The sequence below is a fragment of the Microcebus murinus genome, chromosome 5 (assembly GCF_040939455.1).
Source record: "Microcebus murinus isolate Inina chromosome 5, M.murinus_Inina_mat1.0, whole genome shotgun sequence".
Lineage (NCBI taxonomy): Eukaryota > Metazoa > Chordata > Mammalia > Primates > Cheirogaleidae > Microcebus > Microcebus murinus.
This window is the reverse complement of record NC_134108.1, coordinates 55667166-55693427: the sequence shown is the minus strand read 5'-3', so window position 1 is coordinate 55693427 and position 26262 is coordinate 55667166. Positions and strand designations below refer to the sequence as shown.

General features: G+C 31.1%; 1 protein-coding gene across 3 annotated transcripts in view; it reads left to right on the top strand.

Moving 5' to 3' along the window:
• GRIK2 (glutamate ionotropic receptor kainate type subunit 2) overlaps window positions 1-26262 on the top strand; it is a 616372-nt gene that overhangs the window by 268103 nt on the left and 322007 nt on the right. For all 3 annotated transcript variants that reach the window (XM_020287070.2, XM_076003095.1, XM_076003096.1), the window contains 3 exons: window positions 6466-6647; window positions 11528-11581; window positions 14823-14996. In XM_020287070.2, the coding sequence (XP_020142659.2) occupies window positions 6466-6647; window positions 11528-11581; window positions 14823-14996 (410 nt within the window). The remainder of the gene's footprint in view (window positions 1-6465; window positions 6648-11527; window positions 11582-14822; window positions 14997-26262) is intronic.

The following is a 26262-nucleotide window of genomic DNA, read 5'->3' as shown; positions in this document are numbered from 1 at the left end:
TTTCACTTTGTCAACTCTCCCCCATTCTTCCAAGGTGTTCTAAATAATAGAATTCAGAGAGAGATTTGTATCTAAATGTCAGGAAATAAGGAAAGCAAAGAATCAAGAACGAAATTATGGAAAAATGAGAAACAATATCATGGGACAGGGAAACGGAGATGTAGAAGCCTAGAGAAGACTCTAAGCACCTGTTGCAGAAGGTGATAGCAAAAAGAATTTAAAAAATCATGGTTCTACTTCCAGTAATCAAACAGCTCTCATGGTTCTACTTCCAGTATTCAAACAGATTTCTTCAGTCTGATTGAAATGGTGAACCATTTTTACTTAAAAATTCAATGTGGAAAGCATTATAGAAACTACTTGTGTATTAAAAATGCCAAAGTCAAATTGTATCTTTTGCAGTTGAAGACTGAATGAATAGCATTATTCCAATCATTGTATTTATCTATGAAAGAGTGTCTTGCATATAGTAGACATGCAGAAAAGATGTGTTGAATAAATGAATGAAGACAATATTTCACTCAGATTCTCAAGGAAGAGATGGCAGCAGTTCTTTTTTTCACTTTTTCACTCTTCAATATTATTCCCCAGGGAAGCTAGCAAACTGAAATCTGTTACATTAATGCCAGCAGGGATATATATGTGTGAAGAGAATAAGTAAACATTTATTGTACCTGATGGCTCAATGGACTATCCACATGAGCTCTTAAGAGTCTTGAAAATACTTTGCAGTATTTATACTTAGGATGAACTCTACAAATACTATTTGTGGATGTTATCCTTCAGAAAATTTCTATTTTTGAGTCAGTTGAGCTTATTCAATTCAAAACTGCTGAGCTAATTTCTAAGTATATAGCTCCTTTTCCTTTGGTAATGAGTTAATCTCTTAAAATATTCTTTTAAATTTAGATGTTATATTTTCTATCTAAATCAGTGTCAAAATATCTTCCAAGAACACATATAATAACCAGCACATTTTTTAAAAATATGATATTCCTCCCACGTTAGCCAATATACCAACAATGACAAACCACTTATTGAGAGTCTAATATACTGCCAGTTTATTTTCTGTTATTTTATATGTTAATACATAGATGGTTTTACCCTATTACAAAGAAGAAGAAATAAAAACCAAGAGGAATATAATGCTTTTCACAATGCTACAGATTATAGATTTTTGAACTGCATTTCAAATCCAATACCCATCCTATGATAGACTAAATCTCCCCAAAATGCTGTGAAGTAAGTAGGCCAAAAGTAGGTTTATTTTCTTTATTCAGCTAATGCTGGTATTTGATCAGTCTGTATTTATATAAAGAATTTTATGAGAGTAGAAATTCAGGATAGGAAATATTTAGGGATAATCTAAATTAACAATTCTTAGACATTTTGGTTTTAGTAGCACTTTACATTCTTAATAATTATTGAGGATGTCTAAAACATTTGTAATATGTGCTATTTTTATTGATATTTACCATATTAGCAATAATATTAGAACACTTAAAATATGTAATTATTTAACAATAATAATAAACCCATAACCTGGTCACATAAATAGTATGTTTTTATGAAAAGTACTTATATTTTCCAACACAAAAAATTTAGTGGAAAGATTAGCATTGTTTTATATTCTTCTAAGTCTCTTTAACATTTGGTTTAATGGGAGACAGCTAGATCTTAGTATTTGGTTCTTTATTCAATGTATAGTGATGGCACGTGTCTTGTAACCTCTGGAGCACTCAGTTGCACATGTGTGAGAGAATGAAAGTTAAAAAAAACAAATAACCTCTTAATAGTATTGTAAAAATAGCTGAGTCTCAGGACTCTCCTGAAAGGGTGCAAAGGTTTATGGAGCATACTTTGAAAACTGTTGATCTAGATAAAACTCTCGTTTAATACATATGGAAAGTATGGTGTCCCATGGATCTGTTACTGATAATAGGTTAGAGAGAGGTTGATAAAAGGATATTAGACATGATTAGGATGTATGCTAAGCTATATCATGTAAATACATGAAGATGATTGGGTGGGGAGGGGTCTATATTTTACCTCCCTCCCACTGGTGGCACAGCAATCTACTTTTTAGGAAGTGTTTACTGAAATTTATTTGTCTGTTAGCATCCTTTGACATAGCTGATTACTCATCTCATTTTGACTCAATTGGTGTGATCCTTCCATGATCTCACACTCACTTAAAGCACCCTCTCAATCCAGTTGCCCAACAGAGAAATCTGAGAAACTTTTCTGACTCAAAGTACTCTGGATCCTTTCTTATAAATATCTTTCCACTCCATCAATTTTTTTCTTACCCTGTCCTCTTGCCCTGAGTATACATCTTACCTTTCCTGCATTATTACAATTAGTGTCTGCCTATTTCTTTCTGCAGTTTTAGCTCTTCTGGTCTGTCATTTATAATCTGAGTGATTCTTTTGGCATACATATTCCAAGTGAGCACTTTCCACAGCTCTTACATTAATTAAAACCTTGACTCTTTAAAATGAAAAGGGCTTCTTAAGCTGCCCCATTCCCACTTCTGCAATTGCATTTGTCACTAATTCTTCCTTGTTTTTTAAGATCCTTTGCCCTTCTTCCTCACCTCCATGCCAGTGCAAAAAACCTGTTATTTCTTCTATCTATTCCTTCTGCTGTTTCTTTTTTATTCTGGAATTAACTTAAATGTCATCTCATTTGGGATAATTTCCCTGAATCCTCCCATTCTGGTTAGATGATCCTGTTAGATGATCTTCAACAATCTGTACTTCCTTCAATTTCCCTACCATTTCCTATCATATTATTTGACACTCTTCATTTGTAATTGCTTGCTTAATAACCTTTTATCTACTGTATATTTTTAGTGTTGTGTGGGCAGGAACATTGTTTATTTTTGTCTTTCATTGTATACGCGTGTATTCAATGTCTAAAACAATGCTTGACTTATGGTAAGAATTTATACATATTTATTAGATGCATGAGTAAATTAATTTTTTTTTCTTTTCCTATAGTCAGATGTAGTTATGATTTTCTGACTCACTTTTCTTTAAGAAGCTAGGAGTAATTCTTTGAATTATTTTATTGTCTTGTGCTACTAGTTAGTATAATATAGTTACTATCCTGTATGCCTACTGTGAAAAGGTAGTGCAAAGACAAGCTGTTATATGACACTTTCTTGAAACCAGGCTTATCTTTGGAAATTGCCTTCATTATTTTATGATGAAGAAAATCACTTGAGAAGATTGTTAAAAACATACATGCATAAGAACTATCCCCTGAAGATTTTTAATCAGTTGTTTAGACTATAACTAGCTCCACAGATTATTGTCATACCTTCCAAAGTTAAGGAACCACTGCCTTACTTCAAGAATACTCTTCTTTATTTATAAAACATAGTTAAGCAATATTACCACCTTTTAGACTTTATTCTAATTTAGTAGCAGAGAACTCCCATATGCAAAGAAATGTATAGTTTTCAATATATGTTTTGGTCAATGTCATAGCTCTTTAAGCACTATTATATTTAAACAGGTGTTACAAATCCAAATATTTATTTTCACTTTTGTACAGCTCAGTGTTAACACTCATACTCATTAAACACATGTTAATTCCCTAGAATGGATTGTAGTGTGTTTAGTGGATATACTTAATATAAATTATGTAGTATTTATTTTACTATAGTTAATAAATATTTAAATTTATAAAACAAAATGTGACAATAGTAGTATATTGTGCAATGCATGCAATTGTTATTTGTAGAATTTTATTTTTTTATTTGTAGAATTTTAAATGGCAAAATTCTAAAATAACTTATGATAAAATAAACTTTATGGTACAACGTGGTTTAAAGCAAAACATACTAAGTATATTTGTGAATTCACATATTTTTTATTTTTATTTTTAATTGATATATAATTTTACATATATAGTGTATGATATATTAATGATCTTCTGATACGTGTATACATTGTGTTATAATCAAATCAAGATAATAAGCATATCTGTCACCTCAAACATTTATCATTTCTTTGTGGTGGGAACATACAAAAATCCTCTCTTCTAGCTATTATATTTTGAGATGTATCATACCTTATTGTTGACTACAGTCATCCTTCGGTGCAATAAGACATCAGCACTTATTCTTTCTCTCTAATTGTAACTTTGTACCCAATGACCATCCTTTTTTCATCTCCCACTTCCCCTTCCATCCCCAATTTCTGGTAACCACTGTTCTGCTCACTATTTTATGTGATCAACTCTTTTTAGAATCCACCAATGAGTGAGAATATGTGGTATTTATTTTTCCGTGTCTGGCCTATTTCACTTAATATAATGTCCTCCAGATTCATCCAAGTCATTGCAAATAACAGAATTTCATTCTTTTTTAATGTGGTGCATATGTCTGTATTTATACACATACTGACATTTTCCTTATCTATTCATCCATTGTTGGATACTTAGGTTGATTCCATATCTTAGCTGCTGTCAATAGTACTGCAATAAGTATGGGAGTACAGATATCTTTTTGATATAGTGATTTTATTTATTTTGGCTTTATACCCACAGTGGGGTTGCTGGATCATATGGTAGTTGTATTTTTAATTTTTTGAGAAAGTTCCATAATGTTTTCCATGATAGCTATACAAATTTACAACCACACTAACAGTGTATAAGTGTTCCCTTTTCTCCAAATCCTCACCAACACTGTTATCATTTTTCTTTTTGATAATAGCCATTCTAACCAGAGCAAGGTAATATCTCATTGTGGTTTTAATTTGTATTTCCCTAATGATTAGTGATGTTAGCATTTTTTCAAATACCTGTTGGCCATTTGTATGTCTTCTTTTGAAAAATGTCTATTAATATCTTTTGTTCATTTTTTAATTGGGTTATTTCTTTTTTTGTTATTGAGTTGTTTGAATTCTTTATATATTCTGGATATTATTATAACTATTGTCAGATATATAGCTTGCAAATAGTTTCTCCCATTCTGTATATTGTTTCTTCACTCTATTGATAAATTCACATATTTTTTTAATTATGTATCTTAGTTGAGAGTAAAAATATTGAAAATTCATCAAATTGTCAGTTTTACTATTATGTCACAAATGTGCATATGACATTACATGTAAGAATATTATTTATTTAAAAATTGAATTAAAAATTTCTAGAATTATATTATTATTCTCAGCATCTTACATGTAATTTTAATACATGGTATATTTTTATTCCTAAAAGGTATATTTTTATTCCTGTCTCCAAATAGTATTAAGTAAACATGCACATATACATACATATATATAGAGAGAAAGAGTGTGTGTGTATTTATGTTCCAGATTAGTTATTTATAAATATTTGCTGTATTATTATTTGGCATACTAATATTGATGAAGGTAGTATTTCAGAGGAGGTTGAAATAGAGAGAAATATAGAGATGAGATGGGAAAGGAAGAAAGACAAACAAGAAGAAAGAATAGAGGGAAAAAAAGAAATTGCTTAATTTGATGTAAGCTACAATAGAATTGGCTGATCTTTTTTTTTCTTTCATACGCTTTTATATAGTGGGGCTTTTATATCAATTCTTAAGTGAATTTAATTTCTTGAAGATTGTATAAAGGAATAAACTCAATGATTGTATCTGGTATTTTAAAATGCATCACAATTTTGTGACCTACTAAAAATACATTCATTAATTTGATATATTTTGAAACAGAAAAGAATACTTTATTAATATCTGCAGTTGTATTTACTTCTGAAATTAATGTTATACTTAGAAAATAACACCAAAAAGTTAGTTTTATTTCCTTAAGTAATTAATTATAATCCAGGCTATTTAAAGCCTACTTGATTAAGAAAAGTTATTTATTTCATTCTTAAACATATACAAAATTACATGTACAGGTTATTCACCAGAGCATTACTTGTAAATGATGACAAAAAAGAAATAACTAGAGTTTTGAATGATAATAAATAGTCAACATAAATTATATGCATGATAAAACATAGTGTTCATTAAAGACAAACTAGAATAATAATTACATACCTACAAGGACCTCTAAGATATTGTCACAAAACAGCTATAAATATAAAATACAAAACAAAACAAAACTTTATTGTAAATGCACAGAAAGTATTATGTAAGAACATTTCAAGCCATCAATAGTGACAACCCATGGGGGAGTAAAATTGGCGTGTAGAGGGAGATTATTTTACTTCATATACTTTTATATATATAATTTTTTATATTAACTTTTCATCATATGTTTTTTTCATAATTTGAAAAATACCTTAAAGAATTTAAGAAATTATTATTTAACAAAAAAATGAAGGCTCTGGAATTATGTCAAAATAGGAATTTCAATGTTTGCACCATGATACATGGTCAAGGAAATCATGCATTGGAATGAGTATTTGTGATTCTATGGCTCACTTTATCTCTAATATTTGTGCAATTGTTTTCCTTTTTAATTAAAGGTCTCATTCGTTTGCAAGAGCTCATCAAAGCTCCATCCAGGTACAACCTTCGACTTAAAATCCGTCAACTACCTGCTGATACAAAGGATGCAAAACCCTTACTAAAAGAAATGAAAAGAGGCAAGGAGTTCCATGTAATCTTTGACTGTAGCCATGAAATGGCAGCAGGCATTTTAAAACAGGTAATCTTTATTTAATCTTTGCTTAAATTCTTAGATTCTTCATAAACTTGCACTTAAAGTATGCTTTTGAAATCAAAATGTTATTGTTATTCATTTAATTAAAGAATTAGAGAGGTCACCATGATGTAATTTTATGATAGTCTGACAATTGCTTTTAACTAATTGTCTTAGAAGAAAAGTAATATAAATATTGATCTTAAAAACAAATTATTTGAAGTTTGAGGTTATTTTCAAGTGATTGCAATAGTATTTATAAATGAGATTACTGATTAATGAAATAGTTATTTTTGTTTTTTACTGAAATGAGGGAAGAAACCAAGAGTCAGCAACTGAGCAGCTCATCCATTACCATCAACCAATAGAAAAAAGTTATAATAGGCTTATCATTTACTTGCTATTGCAAGGCACCTTACATACTTGATCTTATTTCATCATCACCATAACCAAAAGAAGTAGGTTCTATCTCTACTTTGCAGACAAAGAAACCGGGTCCCAGAATAATTGAGTAACTTAACCAGTGCCAAGTAGCAAGAAAATAACAGAAGGATTCATATCCTATCTAGTGATGTTAACAAGTATTCATTCCAAAATAAAGCATTACCTCCCTTAAAAGATACTTCTAAATGAATCAAACAAAATTATTTATAGCAATATAACCCCTTAGTATTATATCAACACTATCCAGACCAAACAGTAAACTGGAAAACATAAATTGTTGTTAGTCCATATCTTACAGATGAGGAAACTGAAGTTAGAGGTTAAATGACCAGTATAAAGCCATGTACTTACTATGTAATAGTAGATCTTAGATTTTAATGTAGACCTTTGGGTTTTGCTTTATAATTTCTTTTATGCACATTTGGCTGGCAACACGGTGGCTTAGGACTAGTCAACTATTTCAAAACCTATCTCATATAGGATAAAATATTGCTACTGGAGAGTTATGTAGATTCAGATGTCAATTATATCTGATTAAATATAACTACCAATAGTAAATGCATGTTATAACATGATTAGTTTATTAAGTAGATGTTTGTCCAATATTCCAATATAAATGTTGATTTCAACAGTAAAATATTTAATTGGATTTGGAAAACTGTCCTTTTTTTATATATATTTGGGTATTGAAGCATAGCAGGGTTTTTTGTTTGTGTTTTTTGATATGGAATAAAATGATGCAATAAAATAACCACTAAAATCTAGAGTCAGGATTTTTTTAAATATAATTTTTATATAATTCTTGATCACATTTAGAATACACAGACTGGGAAAGGAGACCTTTTCTTTACTCTTAGAGTGAATAACACTCTACTATTTCAGTGACAGAGCTTTGGTTTTCTTTCTCTAGGCTTCTAACATGTATGAAAATAAACAGTTACCTATTTTCAAAGGAATTAATTTTGACTTATTTTGCTATCTGGAAGGTGAGAATATCTATCACCTTTAATAATAGAATTTGCATTCCATCTTCTATGGGATGTAGCTATTATTTTATATTTGCTTTCTTATGTATAATCTGCTCTGTTTACAAAATAAAACTGAACTAAGATAACTATATATATATATATATATATACACACAACAGAAAACAATTATAAAATTTTAACAAGTTTAGTAGATGAAATATTGGAGCAAAAGTCAAATGAGAATATGAAATTAAGAGGCAGTCAGAGTGACATTATTATATAGAATGCATACTCTGAGGTCATGTAACACAGGCTTACCTCATACATGGTGATGTTATTTTTAATTTATTTTAACTTATTTGGTCCCAGAGAGCATTTGTCTCACATTTGAGTTTGCCAGTTATTCTAGAAACCAAATTCAAGAAGAAAGCAAATAGCTTCCTTATAATAAAGGAAGCAGTAGGGATCTACTTTGTGACATATAAAATTTTTTTGAGATTCCTCAACATTGGCTCATGTTGAAACTCCCAAGATACAATATAGGAATTGAAGAGCAAAAATAGATGAGCTTTCAGCTAGTCTGGCCTTTCAAGAGTGAATATTAGGATTAACCAGAACAAGGATGGATAATCAGGTTATCCTCATTTGTTTATTTGTTTGTATAATTTATTTAACTTATTTACCTAAACTAACTGAGATTTTAATATTGAGCAACAATGAATTTGATGTTTTCCTTCCTGAAAACGTTAAAAGTGAGTGGAGTTTGGGATGACTAGATTTCCTCTGAGGCAAGTAAAGTACACTAATTGGTGTGCATGCCTCAATAGCAGATGATTCCACCTGCATCCAGATTTATCAAAGAAAATACCCTGGGGCAGAGCCAAGATGCTCTGAAGTAAAACCTCACAAGGACATTCTATTATAGAAAAAAAAAAAAAAGTAATCAAGAACTTCAAAGTTTAGATCAGAGAGTGTAAAATAAAAAAAACTTTAACCTGGGAAAATGTAAAAACAGATGCAAATAAACTCCTATAGCAGGAAGAAGTATTAATAAAATAAAATAATAATTGAAGAAATATATACAGAGCCCTCCCCCCATTTTTAACCTTGAGCAGTATAATTGCTCGATATGCCCTGAAAGATAAACTGGTTGCAAATTATACACCTAGATAACTACATGTGTTAATTTGTCATGTAGCATTATAAGCACTATGTTGGTTTAATATTAGAGATTTTTAATATTTTGATTTTTAAAAAATGGATCCCTGGTGTTTTTTTTTAGGAGAGATGTTATAACACGACCAATTTTCCATTAAAGCCACACATATTATTTGTACATAAGAAGATAGGGTTTTGTCTTTTCTTCTCTTTAATATGGTTTGAGGTGTGCATACAAGTCATTCAAAAGTAGCAGCAAGAAATGTTATAATTAAAAGAAGGTTCAGAGCAAGTTCTATTTTTCTTAATCCCACTGGAAATTATTAACTAATCTTTCAAGAGAGTATTTCTGTTGTTCATTTTTGTAAGGTCACAGTATAGATACTTAATCAAAAATAACTAGCTTCTTCTATTCTACTTTTAGCTTTTTCTAGATCATACATCATAGTCCATAAGTGATTCTTGTTTTCAAGGCTGAGAGAAGGTCAATGAAAGCCACAAACAGACCCCAGTTATCCCTTATAGATTTCTTCTCAAGGTGATGAAGAAACCTGTAGCCAGAGCAGAATGCACATGTCAGAAGCAAGCCACCCTCTCCTATACCATCTCTTCAACTCCCTCCTGCCCCTACCATTAATGCACAGTTTTATGTACCAACCAGAGATATTCAGGTTTTCAAATCGTCACAGAGGAAAAAGGCAAACATTTTAGAATTCATAGATTCTAAATAAAAATGGCATAGGTTATATGCTAATCCAAACTCCAAAAGTTAGAGATCTGGAGTTCATGCTTATTCACTGTCTCACATTGCTAGACAATTTATTCATTTTTATTATGTCCTAGTTTCCTCACCTGTAAACTGAACATAATGATAGGACTTACTTCAGAGGGTTTTTGTAAGGCTTAAATATGCAATGTGCTTAAAATGGTACCTAACACATTCTAGGCATTATATAAGTGTTATTTATAGTTATACATCTGAATCACTATTTCTTTCAATTATCTTTATCTATATTTCTAAAAAAAAAAATTGATAAAAATAATACTGAGCTGTAATTGAGTGGTTCTGGAGATAGGAAGCCTTCTGCACATATTCACCAGGAGCAATGAATGCTTCCTACAGAGATAATCTTGTAATTTTTTTATATTTAATAAGGGAAATTTTGTCTTATTTTGCTTAAGATGAAAACTTTATCAAAATGTTATTGGCTTATGTACTTATTATCTGTTCATGAAAGATTATTTAGTAATTCGATTCCTAAAATTTCTTCCTCTTCTCTATTCTTTGATGTCACCCTTCATTAATCAATGTTTTCCCCTTCTTTTATATATTTTATATGTTCCAAACATTTTCACAAATCTCTCTTCCTTTTTAATTGAACAGCTCATGTTGTAGAACTACAAATTTTATCCTAATTGAGTAATGCTGACCTACGAGCATGATGCTTTTCTTGTACATTGAACACATAGGATGTAGCTGGGACTGCTACTCAGTAAACTAGTTTACATAGTTAGTGGTTTGTTGAAGACTGTTAGATGCACCTGAGAATAATTTTACTACTAAGCTCTTCAGTCAGCTCAACAGGAATCATCTTTCGATCATCATTGCCAACTGCTATTTATTGATAAGCAGTTAATTCAAAAGCATTTTCTATTTTCAGAGAAGAAAATAACATGGACATTTATCATAGAAGTTCTAATTCAAAAGTCCTTATTTTAAAATTAATAGTCTAAAATTGATGAGGACTGTAGAAGAGTTCATTAGTGGTTCAGTTTATTTATTGTTTATTCAGAAAACAGTTTTTAATTATGTGTACTTTTTCATAGGAATGGTGATTTACATTTCCTTCATTAATGCTAAGAAATGTCTATAAAGTGCTAAAAACAAAAAAGGTCTGTTGGGATTGTACTTTGCAATACTTTTTTCCTAATTGAATAATATTTTTCATTGAAATAAAATGGTTTTCCTCATTAGGGCGTTTGTAGTGAAGACATTACAACTATAATGAACTAAGATGGGCTAATTTCAGCTTTTGTGTCAAATGTAATTCCTTCTTTAATGTGTAAAGCCATAAGCTTTACAATTGCAAACATTCAACTAATAGTTTTTCTATCTAGAGAATTGGTTCAGATATTCCTTCAGTAACCACTAATCTTCTTTAACTACTGGGAAAAGATTTAGCTTAACCAAATTTTGATGTATCATGAATATTATAGGCTGATTCTTCATCACATCCTACCATTTTGTTCTCACTTGTCTTGTTGACATAATGTATTTCATATAATGCGTAATATTTTTATTTTTTTATTTCTTAGGCATTAGCTATGGGAATGATGACAGAATACTATCATTATATTTTTACCACTCTGGTAAGTAATTTATTAAAACATAAGGATAATGCTCTAAATTTTATTATTATGACTTTTTCAAATGAAAATAAGTTTTTCAGTGAGAAGTAATATAATGAATGACACCTTTATAATTATACTTTATTTTATTTTTATAAAACCTAGAAAAAATTATCACAGAGAACTAATAATTCTTGGTGGGAAGCTGATAATTTTAAAATAATATCATTTCAGATATCAATTCAAAATAGCATATATCTTATTTTTAAATTGCTTTAGAGAACTTTCAGAATATAATGGATTTTGAAGTTAGTTTGCTGAGAAATCAACGTTTTAGAAAAGCACAAATTCTTTTGTTGTTATCTCTCTATTCACTTTTAGAAAATCAGTTTTATTGAAGCTGCCCCTCAGTAGATTAACTTTTCTGTCCTGTTTTTGCCAATATTTAGTTCAACTTTTTAAAAAGCCAGTATACCTTAATTTGTAATCAGCAAATTGAGTTTTCCCTTTGTATTTTGTCTTCACATACCAACCACACAATTTTTCCGTGTTATATCTGAAAATCTGCCTATAATCTTTTATCAAATCTATTTACTCTTAGCTCTATTTGTTTATCAATACATTATCTTGGTTTTTCTTCCTCTGTGACACAGCTCTCTGTCTCTTTCACTAATTTTTTCTCGCTCATCCCAAAACATAAGAATATCTCCAGGTTTAGACTTTTATCCTATTTTCTTGTTTTCTCTTCAATTATTTTCATCAGAACTGGCTTGTATTTAGAGTTTCAGTTATCACCTTTGTTCAAACGAGGTCTTAATGTCCATATATGATATTCCTGAATGTATGCTACAGAACAACTCTAAATATTGTGGCACTTAGATAATTTCAAAATATTTAAATCTTAATTCATTGTACTCTAAATAGACCTCTCTTCTGATTTCCTTAAAAATTTCCATTTTCTCTAACTCTTGTATCACCAAAAAAATTCTACTGATTTTTCCTCCATAGAGTCTCTAGCATCTATATTCGCCATTCCTACAATGACCAGTTTAACCAATTCTTTCTCTGTTAACTCAAAAGTCTTTCAATTAGTCTTCTAGTTTCTAAGAGTCTTGAAAGCTACCAGATCAAATTACTCAAATTTAATTGTTTACAGTAGTTTCCTGTGATGACAACTCTTCCTCTAGTGGAGATTCTTCTTGAAGTAGGTTGTATTTCACTGATAAAAACCAAGGCTCACTCTGCTACATCACTATATCACTTCCTACCAAGCCACTTTTTGCAGCTTGTTAGAAATTTAGTTTAGATCAGAGAGAGTAAGAACCTTCAGTCATCAGCAAATTACATTTCAATTCTGTTACAACTCAGCTCTGCCACAATTGTAAGATTTAGGGAAAATCAAAAGTATCTCTTAATTAGGAAAAAGGAATAAAAAAAACTAGGTTAGGATAAATAAACTTTATTATTCTACAATTGAAGGCCTTTTATACTTCGATTCTAACCAAATGTTCCCATTTTTCTTTTGCTATTATTCCCCTTTATGAACTATCATCTACAACCAAACTGGTGTAGATCAGTCTCCTGAATAGGTTTTATATTTTCTAATTTTTGTGTCTTTACTCACATTTTGAATGCTCTTTTTGCCTATCATTAGCCTGGTTGTTCTTTAACGGCAGCTGTAGAGGAGAAAAGATTTCTTTTCCTCACTTGTCTTGAGGTTCATGTCTGAGACCCTTATAACAAAAGACAGATTAACAGGAGAAACTATATACATTTCTTTAATATAAATTTTATGTGACATAGAACACTTCAGAAATGAAGACCTAAAGAAATAAGGAAATCAATGTTTATACTTTGGTTTGATAAAGAGTGGACAGTTATGTAGAAATATGATTGTATGAAAGGGAGTATGATTTAATGACAATAAACAGGGGGAACTTAGCAAGACTAGTTTTTTCAGATTCTTCTTGGCCTCCAGGTATAGGGCAGGAACCTTCTGGAATTAGGGTTCTTCAATGGAGGCAGATCAGAGCATTATTTTATGGCTCACTTCAAGGGGAAAAGGTGGGAGGTCAGACCCTCTTATGTCTGTTTTTCTCGGTTTCCTTCAGCTTAACATAATATGCCAAAGTGCCATATTTGGGTAGCATGTTTTAAGTCCCACCACAGCTCAGATCCCATCTGTACTGTGAAGTTTTCTGTGACTACAAAACTTTAAAGTTCTCTGCCTTGTTTCTGATTCTTATTGCACTCATTATTTCTACTCTTTCACTTCTTAGCATATATTGCCCTCCATTATTAATTTACCCTATGGATATCTTATCTCCTTGGCTAGACTATAAACATTGAAAAAGCAAAACCTAAAAATTCCTTATATTTTTCATAGCACAGAGCATAGCTCAGGCCAATGTCAGTTGCTTTCCATTAAATTTTATTTCTATTATCTTGCCTGTGTAGCTGTATGAGTTTGAAGCAAGCTATGCATAGGACCAATGGCATCAATCTTGCCTTGGTTCTTAATATCGTCCATAAGATCTGAGAGTCAGCTATGCCAGCTAGAAAAAAATTAAAAGTCTCACATATTACATGTTCTAATGATGACATCCAACTCCCATGATAGCTTTGGCCTTTTATCTCCTGAGAAAACCACAGGGCAGAGCAAGAGCTCTCACTATATACAGACTGGAAAAGGCGGCACTAATAAGGTATTTATTATGGTGAAGTTGCTGGGTAAGACATAAGAAAAAGGAACAGAAAGGTTTCAGCAACCCAAAATGCCAATGTTCTTTATGTTTTCCCCCTTAGCTTTCATGTCGTTTTCAAGAGTTAAAAACCATATTTTATGATTTGCCCCTTAAATAATAACTGGCAAAACAAAACCAAAAAATGTCAATAACTGGTCAAAGAAGGACATAGAAAAAATACCTGTTAGTTTAAAATAAAATATTAATGCGTAAATTTTAAGAGAAGCTATCGTTAACATGGAGAAGAAAGCTAATGTAAATCTTAAATGTAAGTTATACAAGAGCATATTATTCCATTCATGGATTTAAAATATGATGTATATGACCATGTTTATGTTCAGAGCATGGATATTTGAATTGCCAAATCATGAGGATAGTCTATTTGAATCTTGGTGATTAGTGATCACTTGAGATACAACAATGTTAAGTGACCTAAGAGAAATAAGAGTGACTATTTCAATAATACATACTTGTGAATATACTCTGTTGATAATAACACAAAGAATTTTGTCTTTCAGGACCTCTTCGCTCTTGATGTAGAACCCTATCGATACAGTGGTGTCAATATGACAGGGTTCAGAATATTAAATACAGAAAATACGCAAGTCTCCTCCATCATTGAAAAATGGTCAATGGAACGGTTGCAGGCACCTCCAAAACCCGATTCAGGTTTGCTGGATGGATTTATGACGGTATGAACACCCACTTTAAGATCAGTTTTTGTTTTTCTAAGTAGTATTGCATAAATACTAAGTCCTCTGGGTCCAACTTCAGTTTAATTATCTAACATTAAAGACATATGAAAGCTACTATGCAAGCAATTCTATTAATAATTCTCTGAACCAATTTTATATGTGTGATATTACACTTTCATCCAAGTACCTCAAAAAGTATTATAACTATCACTAGGGTACTATGATGTAGGGATTTCTCTAAAGTTAATTAGTGCCATATATAGGAGAAATTAGAGGCTGAAAAGAAGATATTTAGTAGTTATCCTTCTGATCTTACCTACTAATATATCATTACTCTTCATCATGATGGTTTCTGATATCTGGTGTTATTTGAATGTTTACATCACACAAAAATCTCTCCATAGCTTACTCACTCTTTAAAGCTCAAGACTAATGAATAATCACATTTATCATTTTTAAGTCCTAGTTTATACCTAGACACTAAATTAATATATAACTCTAAAAAAAGGGTACATTTTTATGTAACATTTTATTTATGCTGACGTTGCCAATGAAAATCTAGCACAGGGCACATACATTAATAGTTGTCTATAAAACATACCCCCCAAAAGACAGGTAAAAATAAATGTTACTAATTTGTTTCATTTAAACCACTGAATAAAAAAATAATATTCTTTAAATGGGTGATCAGTATAAAAATCATGAATGAGATATTTTACATTCTTTTTTCTACTAAGTATTTAAAAGTTGGTGTGTATTTGACACCACAAATAATTCAGATTTGTCACATTTGCTCCGTAGAGAAATATGGCTAAAGGCTACCTTGTCAGACCAGGTAGGTTTATACTATACTATTCTAAACAAATTTTTAATGCCTGATACATTCTCATTAAATCCATTTTCTACAAACCAAATTATCACTACAGTTTAGGAAATAGCTTAGTGCTTGGGCAATATTTACATTTCACAGGTCATTACCACCTGCTTTTAATGAGTATTAGTCTAACTGGAGACTTTATAAACGTAAACATCCTCTGCCTTTATATGTGGAAAAAATTTTTCTATTATGATTATAATGTTTACCTAATTGCTTCAATGGGGCATCAAGTTTTGTTTTTGATGTTGTAGCAGGATAATGGGAAAATTTGATTTGTTTTCCCTTAGAAGAAGATTTAGAAATAAAGATTGAGTGCCTTCATAGGGACTATGAAGAAAAAATAGCCTATTTCCATCAATTTTCTGATGAAAAAAAGACAATTATTTTCTTTTAGCAAGAAAAATAACTTGCTAGAATTTGAAAATATCTTATATCCACATTAATTTTTTAAAATAAGTAATATGAAGGAAATTTTATTCCTTTGCACATAGAGAGATAATAGACTCCATCTAGTAGTTTAGTTTTAACTTAAAATATATTTGAAAAATCTTTATTAGGAGGAAAATACCTAATTAACTTAAACATATTTTCCTCCAAAGTATAATCAAATTTTAAATAAAACGCAACCTAGAAAAAATTACAAATACTATATTTTATTACTAATTTGAAGATGCTGAATCAAACTTTTGGAACTTAAGACAATGTTATTATTTAAAATTAAAATGTATACTATCTTTTAAATTGTCATTATAACCATGTGTATATTTTTCCATATTTTTTATAGTTCCCATTATAATTCTTTTATTTCAGGATGAATATCTTATTATTTATTCTTCAATACCATTATTAAATGGTTTTAGGAAAAGTAAATCAGTAAATACCAGAATAATCTTAACACTTTTACTTTTACTTACTCTAAGACTTCCACTGATAAGTCCAAGGACTAGGGTGCTTCTAATTTATAGATCAAAATCGTAGGGCAAAGTGCCATATTTCACTCCTGTAATTCTAGCATTCTGGGAGGCTAAGGTGAAAATATTGCTGGAGGCCAAAGAGATCAAGACCAGCCTGACCAAGAGTGCACCCCCATCTCTACTAAAAATAGAAAAATCAGCTGGGTATGGTGGTCCACACCTGTAGTCCCAGCTACTCAGGAGGCTGAGGCAAGAGGATTTCTTGAGCTCAGTAGTTTGAGGTTGCATGAGCTATGATGATGCCACTGCACTTTACTCAGAGCAACAGAGCAAGACTGTCTCAAAAAAAAAAAGCATAAAAAAATTATCCAATTTTATTTTGGTACTTTGTATTTCTATATGAGTCCTTTTATGACTCTACATGTCATCCCCTGAAAGGAAGTACTCCCTAACTTGTGGTAGCTAATGTAAATTCTTGAAAGACAGATAAATATAAGGGAAAGTATACAAATTTCTTGTCCAGGGAGGTAGAGTCTCTTGGAGAGAATTAACCTCTAGAATATGGGAAAAGAGATAAGGTGTTAGGAGAAATACAGGTTTGGGTTCTATCTTTCTAGCCATGAGTCCATTCCTCCTCTGTCTGTTCTTTTGAACTTGTAGGTGATTTCATGTGAATGGGTATGATTTTGAATTTTTTAGAAGAAAATCCTTGGTCTAAATACAGTGTCCACAGATTTTATTAAATAGGCTAATTTTCTCATCAGTCCATTTTTATTCTAACATACACTACTTTGTTTATATATATATATATATATTTATATTATATTACTGCAAAATGTAAAGATTTCATTAGAAAACTTATATGGCAACATTTTTAAAATGAGTGAGCTGAATACAGGTTTACTTGTATGGGCACTTTTTTGATAATGTTGCTTATTTAAAAATGTGTATGAGCTACTTATTTTATTATGTTTGTAAATGCAACATAGAACACAAAATATTTTGGAAGTAGACATAAGATTTGTCATTAATGAAAAGATTTCTTCCAAAATAGATGCAGATTGATTATTTGATTTTTTTTACAATTTCTATTTTGGAAAATTGATAATATATTTCAAAATATTTTCATTATGTACTATATATAACCAATATAAAGATTATACATAAAACATTTTCATTATATAACATTAATTCTTAATTATAAAATAGTATATGATTAGAAAAATGAAATCAATATGAGTTCTGTATTAAAATCTTGGCATATATATACCTTGCATAAGTATTCTTTTTCATCTGACATTATATTGTAAGCATTTTTATATGTCATTAAATGTTTAGGAAAATAAGTCAATAGGCCATTTCCATCATGAATGGAGTCATGAAATTAAGGAAATTATAATTAGAAAAGAAAAGAATTATAGCCTGGCATTGTGGTATTGGCAATATTCCCTTCAGTTAATTAATGAGATCTCAGTGTTTACATTATCTCTTGTTCTTTTTTCCCCCATGGTCCCATAAAGAAATAGAATTATCAGCAAAGTCCCTAGTCCTTGGAACAAGACCTATCATTATCAGTATCATAGTCATTTGTGTAAGATCATAATACTTAGACTTTCACATTCTTTCTTCATGTTTGAGCTATAAAAGGAAACAGTGAATTGGATTCATGAGTTTTTCTAGTTGAGTTAGCATCTTAAATGACCCCTGGGATAACTGTTTATCAGTGAAATGACTATTAAATACAAGAACACTTCTGCAATTGTAGTTTCTTCCTCTGTTGTCTGGGGTCATAGTATTAAAGATAATATTAATATTAATAGCTTAGTAACATTTTTATTTTCACCTGGTATAAACCCAACCAAGGAACCCACTCACACAGTATATACAAGCCTGATCTAATTAAGGTGGAAGAAAGAAAGGAAGTTAAACTTTCTTCCTTTACACTTGAGGAGTTCTGTTGTTTTGTTTTTAATGCATGAGATCCCACTTTCCTCCATTCATTCCCACACATTACTATCCAGCTAGTGCTTTAAACTTCCCAGACATGAACATTTATTATAAAACCCTTTCTCTACTGTGCATTCTTTATTAAGTATTTGCATCTTTTCATGCTCCTGGAGGTGTGGAAGTCCCTTTCAGTGAGCATTATCACTGTTCTTTACTGCATAATCAAATAACTCCTTCCCCAGTCCTCTGCCCAGATATCGGCTGCCTTCATTTAGTATGGTTACTACAGGGCAAAAATTCACTTTGTGAACCAGAGTGTCATCGGAGCTTGACAATGATTATACTTATTATTGATTTCCTGAGTTTACAGCAATCTCAACTCAAGAAAATCAAATCAGGTTCAAACACCTCAGGGCAAATTTTAAACAGTCTAACTATATCCCAGGAATCCTCACCAGTGATTTCAATATGCCTATGTATATTAATACTAATGTACCTATAACCCACCCAGTAGCTTAATAAGTATGAATACCATTTTTCTTGTGCTGATATATATTATCAGACATATTCCTTGATAATATAATTTATTATACAGATCAATAATAATTGTATTGGTTGGCTATGTCATTTCAGTTGCTATAGGGAGATTATTGTTTAGAAATTTAATCTATGGATGCCAACTGCTATCTCCATCTCCCTTCAATAATCAAGCACTGTTAATTCTACCATACCAATATCTTCTTAACTGTGTTCTTTATTTCATCCCCAGAGCTACATCTTAGTTTTGGTATTTCTCCTGGCTATTTTAATAGTCTCCTTGCTGAAGTCCTACTCCTAATGACTCTCACTTACATTCACCTTCTTTCTAGTATGATCTTTTCAGAACTTTGCTCATGGCTCCTCATCATTTGCTAGGTGAACTTGAAGCTCATTTGCCTTGCCTGTAAGGTCCTCCATGATGTGGCTCCTGCCTACATGTCCAGACTTATATTTGCCTACTCTCTTTTCCACTAAGCCCAATCTCACCCTCAATGTGTCATTACTCATCACTCATCCCCAATTCCAGTACAGGATTTTTCCATTGTTTGGACCACCTACCTGTATTTTAATGGTTGCCACATTTCTACTCATGCTGTAATTTTCAGGTCATCTGTTACCTTTTCTGTGAATTTGCTCTGAGTCCTCCAGATATTTTATATGTGTGGCCCTTTATTTATGCACTTTATAACTCCATGTTGAAGTTTAAGTCTGGTGCTTTTCATTTGTTTTCACATCCCTTTCCCAATAGACTGTAAGTTCTTTTGAGGCGGGAACTAGATTTTATTGTCCTTGAAGCCCTTGTAACTAGTTCAACTTTTAGTCCAAAGAAGGTGCTCATAATGAAAGAATGACTGTTTAATTGAATAAATTTGTGTTAATTGATTTTAATCACATGATATCTGAGTTCTAATCACTAGGCCCTCTCATTTTGCCAAATATATTCTGCAAAGTATTTTATTTACTTACTTGTACTTTGTTATCAAGATATCTGATCATTTAGAAAATTCAATTAAGCTAGTCTCAATTATTTGTTAGAAAAAAAAACCTTAAAAAAGATAAAAACTTAGAAACACTTGATTAAATAATGACATTGTAGTGAGTTAGAAGAGTAGATCTCATTTTCTTTCACAAGAGAAGGGGAAATGTATATAAAAGAGGTGAATCTTTATGTGTTTAAATTCTAAAGTCCTCCTAATAATTATTTCTTTATAACAACAGATCACAGCCCAGAAATTTTCTTTTCTTATTTGAGTATCTTAAAGACCAACATCATGTATATACATCGTACAGCAGAAAGTTAGCTTATATACTAAGGAAGTGTTTTACAAAGTTTACAAGTGTTTTACAAAGATTTACTATTAGAAAAGTCAATGAATTGTCTTGGCACCCTTGACTGAAATAATTTGACCATAAATGTGAGGGTTTAATTCTGGATTTTCAATTCTATTCCATTAATTCATATGTCTAATACCACAGAGTCCTGATTACTGTAGCTTTGCAGTAAGTTTTTAAATGGAGAATGTGTGAGTTCTTCAAATTCATTCTTCTTATTCAAAGTTGTTTTGGCTATTATAGTTCTCTTGTAAAACTGTACAAATTTTAGGACCACCCTGTCAATTTCTGCCAAAAAAACAAAAGCCCTCTGGGATTTAAATAGGGATTGCACTGCTGTAGATTAATTTGGGATTATTCCAAATTAATTATTATTATTAATTATTCTACTATTCCAATTCATGAACATGGAATATATTTCCACTTATTTAGATCTTCTCTAATTTCTTTTAGCAATGTTATATGGTTTTCAGTGTATAAGTATTATACTTCTGTTAAATTTATTCCTAGGTATTTCATTCTTTTTTATTCTCAATAGATTTAGGAGGTACAAGTGATTTTTTGTTAAATGGATAAATTGTATAGTGGTAAAGTCAAGGCTTTTAGTGTACCTATCACCCAAATAATGTACATTTTAACTGACAGGTAATTTTTGACCCCTGAAGAAGACATACAAATAGCCAATAAACACACACACAAAAAGGTTAACATCCTTAGTCATTGGGAAAATGCAAGTCAGAACTACAAAGAGATATCACTTCACCCCCACCACGATGGCTAAAATTAAAAAGAGAATAATGCGTATTAATGAAGAATTGGAGAAATTGGAACCCTCATTCATGACTAGTGGGAATATAAACTGGTGCTGCCACTTTGGAAAACAGTTTGGCAATGCCTCCAAATATTAAATATGGAGTTACCATATGACATTGCAATTTTACTTATAGGTATATAGCGAAGAAAAATGAAAATATATGTCAATACAAAAACTTGTGCATGAATGTTCATGACAACATTATTCATAATGGCCAAGAAATTAAAATAACCCAATGTCCATCATCTGGGAATGGATAAATAAAATGTAGTATATCCATACAATGGAATATTATTCAGCCATAAAAAGGAATGAAGTACTGATATATGCCACAGTATACATGAACCACAATGCTAAGCAAAAAAAGCCTGTCACATAGACTACATATGATATGATTCCACTTATATGAAAGGTCCAGAATAGGTAAATCCACAAACAGAAAATAGATTAGTGGCTGTTAAGGGGTGAGAGAGAAGAGGAATAGGTAGTTACTGCTTATAGGTATAGCATTTCTTTTGCAGTTCTAAAATTAAGTAGTGGTAATCATTGCATAACAGTGAATATTTGAAACCCATGGCATTTTACACTTTAAAAGGGTGAAATTTTATGGTATAAGAAGCACATCCAAATAAAGATATAATTAAAATCCAAAAAAAGTCAACAAAAGTAGGACCATAGAGAAATAAAGTATGACCAGGCAAGCTTTCATTTACTGCTAGGACTGCCATCCCACTCTTGCTGCTACTTGCTTATCTTAATTGTAGAAATTTTTCTTCAATTCAGTTGAAATGAAAATTAATATAAGGCTTTGCCAGACAATGAATCTATCTAATTCACTGTTTTGTTAAATGATAAAGGCATTAAAAAAAATAACTTTATCTCACTAAATTAGCTTTATTGCACTAAAATACCTGAAGAAAAGTATAAAAAGTAACAAAATAATGAATTTATTACCCTTTCATTGATCAATTTTAATAGTGTGTGTGTTGTACATAACACTCAAGATTTGATAGCAGGCATTCAGGATTTGGTGAAGAAGACATTATCTCTATTTCCTCAGAGAACTTAGGGAATTGACCATATCAGAAGATAGTGAGCATCTTTCTGATCACATATCAATCTTTGTTGGTAGAAAAATTATGTTTAAAATTTGATGTTGCTTGCTTCTTAATTTGGCATTTCTTTGATCTTTTTTTCTGTTGCCTGCAAATTCTTGTCATAATTCGGTATTTTTCATGATCTTTTGTGATAGCAAGAGACAGACATATATTTACCAGGGGTTTTACATAACAACTTAGTATTTTGTTGAAAAATGTGTAACATTTCACAAAATTTGTTAACACAAATGTTATAACTGCTAGTTTTATTCTTGTTTCCAAGGAAAAATATTTGGAGGCCCATAATATAATCAAATATCACAGAAATTCTTGTATATTTCAGAGTATATAAGTATATAATAAAGTTATAAGCATAAAATTCATTACATTTATATATGCTTGATTTAATGAGTGATAAAATGACAAGAGTATGTATTATCAATAACAGAATGGCGCTATTTCTTCACTTTATACGTCTATTAATTTTCTATGATACACTAAGCTGCAAGTTAAATCTGAATACAAATAATTGAAATGACCAAAAACCCTTCATTCTTTCATTAACATAGAACATTTTATTTAATTGCCTTTGCTCATTGGCAGTTTAAATAATTAGCATTTATCTAAAGTTGATAAAATGATGGAATTACTATTTTAAGTATGTGTTCTTTACATGAAAAATGGCAGTTGCAATGAAGCATTATCATCATGGCCATGTTATTTTTTAGATCATTTTCTTTTAACTTTTCACTTGGAAAAAGTATTACTGAATCAAGAGACTTTTTTCTCTCTCTACCCTAAAGAGAAAAATTTATCTTCAAAGCATTGATATAAGATCATACAATGCAAACTTATAAAAGATAAATATATTTCTGCTCACAACTTTCCTAGCTTCTTATTTTATATTTGAGAGGTTAGGGAAGAAAAAATCTTTTCCTCTACTCATCTTGGGTTCATTGGCTGGGGCCATGTAAATTTGATTGACAAAAGACAGATTAACAAGAGAAAATCAAAAGAAGTTTATTAATGTGTGTAGCATGCATGCTCACTGGAACATTCAGATATGAGCAACTCAAAGAGGTAGTTAGAACTTGAGCTTATACAGCATCTTAACAAAGAACGCTAAGTTTTTTTTTTTTTTTAAGTGACAAGATGAGGAAATAAGGCTTAGGATTTTAGGGGGGGCAAACTGTGGTAACATAGATACATATATAAATATAAAATATATATAAATGATCCTTCAAAGTGGCATATTTTGGGATGGTATACTCCAAACCTCTTCAAGAGCTATGTAGTTATGTGGACATAACCAATCACATATGGTATAAGGAAGTCTACCCAGATAGACAATTGTGGTTTTCAGGAAGGAGGGCCCAATGTCAAGGACACCCAAAAGAGGTGATGGCCAATGCCCAGATAAGAGGACAAAGTCCAACATTGAAGAGTCTGAGAACTGGCAACATTCTGAGATTTAGGATTGCACATCTGGACTGGGGCATCAAGGTAGAACTGGTAAAAGGAATGTAATCTTGGAAGGCAGAAATGTCAAGCAGACTATAGAGGTAACAAGGCATCAAACTTAGAAAGCAAGTACAGGGCACAATGTAAAGGGAATACAACATGATCAAGAAAATAAATAACGGCCGGGCCCAGTGGCTCATGCCTATAATCCTAGCACTCTGGGAGGCCGAGGCGGGCGGATTGCTCCAGGTCAGGAGTTCGAAACCAGCCTGAGCAAGAGCGAGACCCTATCTCTACTATAAATAGAAAGAAATTAATTGGACAACTAATATATGTAGAAAAAATTTGCTGGGCATAGTGGCGCGTGCCTGTAGTCCCAGCTACTCGGGAGGCTGAGGCAGCAGGATTGTTTGAGCCCAGGAGTTTGAAGTTGCTGTGAGCTAGGCTGATGCCATGGCACTCACTCTAGCGTGGGCAACAAAGCGAGACTCTGTCTCAAACAAACAAACAAAAAACTATACGTTTTCCTTTATTAATTTCATTTTATTTATAATTTTGGAAATTTCATTAGCTTCTCTCAAAATAAAACATTAAAAAGTACTGGCAGATAAAAAATATCTTGGCCCCACTATAGTCTTTAAAATTTACATTTATTTAAGTGCTTACATTTACATATAATTTTATATGAATATAAATAATATAAAAGGGGAAGTAAATCATATAAATATATAATTCTTAATATTTATTTTTATATAAATTCATATTACTCTAAGGTATTTAGTCCATTTGTGCTGCTACAACAGAATATCTGAGACTGGGTAATTTATAAAGAACAGAAATTTGTTTCTCACAGTTTCAGAGATTGAGAAGTCCAAGATCAGGGCATGGGCAGGATTTGTGTCTAGTGAGGGCTGCTGTCTGCTTTCAAGATGGTACCTTGTTGCATCCTTTGGAGGGGAGAAATCCTATGTCCTCACAGGGCCACATGGCAGAAGGAACCAAATGTCAAGAGCATGCTCCTTTTAATATCAAGCCTTTTTATAATGGTGCTAATCTTATTCATGACGACTTATCAGGTAATAATGTTTAATTATCTCTCAAAGGCCACACCTTTTAATATTGTTGCATGGGGGATTAAGTTTCAACATGGAATTTGGATGGGACATATTCAAACCATAGTAGGTGGCGTTGTGAAGTGTAAGTAATGTGCCATTCATATTTATCCATCTACTAGAAAGATAATGCTTTTGGCCATGATGTTAATAAGATAATTAGCATTTATAATATATACCCTTAAGACACAAATATGTACAGATGCTCCTTGACTTTTCAATGGGGTCATCTCCTGATAAACCCATTATATGTCGAAAATATTATGTCAAAAATGCATTTAATATCTAACCTACTGAACATCATAGTTTAGCCTAGCTTACCTTAAACATGCTCAGAACACTTGGATTAGCCTACAGTTGGCCAAAATAATATAACACAAAACCTATTTTATAATAATGTGTTCAGTCTCTAACGTAAGTTATTGACTACTGTACTGAAAGTGAAAAACAGAATGGTCATATGTATACTTGATGTATTATTTCTACTGAACATGTATCGGTTTTGCATCATCATAAAGTCAAAGAATCATAAATTGAACTATCTCAAGTTGGGGACCATCTGTATAAGATGTTGGCTGATTTTTTTATTAAATATTAGCTGTAAACTATAAAGATATTTATTTAAATATGTGTAACATACTTAACTGTAGATTGCATCAAATTTAGATTCATATATCTCTAAAAAATTAATAATATTCCCTACTGTGATTTATAATGAACCCAAGGCAGCATTTTTCATTGTGCTCCATTTCAGAAGAATTTTACTTAAAAATAGAGATACAAAAAGATCTCATAAATAAATCAAGAATTGGCATAGAAAAGAATGTATTTATACATAGTGTACAACAATACTACATCTTATTTTTTAATATACATACATACAGCAGTAGATGTTTTCATCCTTTCTATTTTTAAATTATCTGCTTCTGGATCCCACCAATGCAGAAATTCTCCTATCTGTTTGATCTAAAGAATCATCTGACTCTGATATTAGAAATAAGAGCATACACATGTATAAGGTATATGAATTTTAAGGATCCAAGTATGTATATTCGCTCTAGAAAGATTAAACTAAACAATGACTTTATACAAACTCTAAGTTTACGTCCCAGTAAATGTTATCATTTTTATTTAACAACCTCTACTATAAAATAGCCTAATTGTGAAAT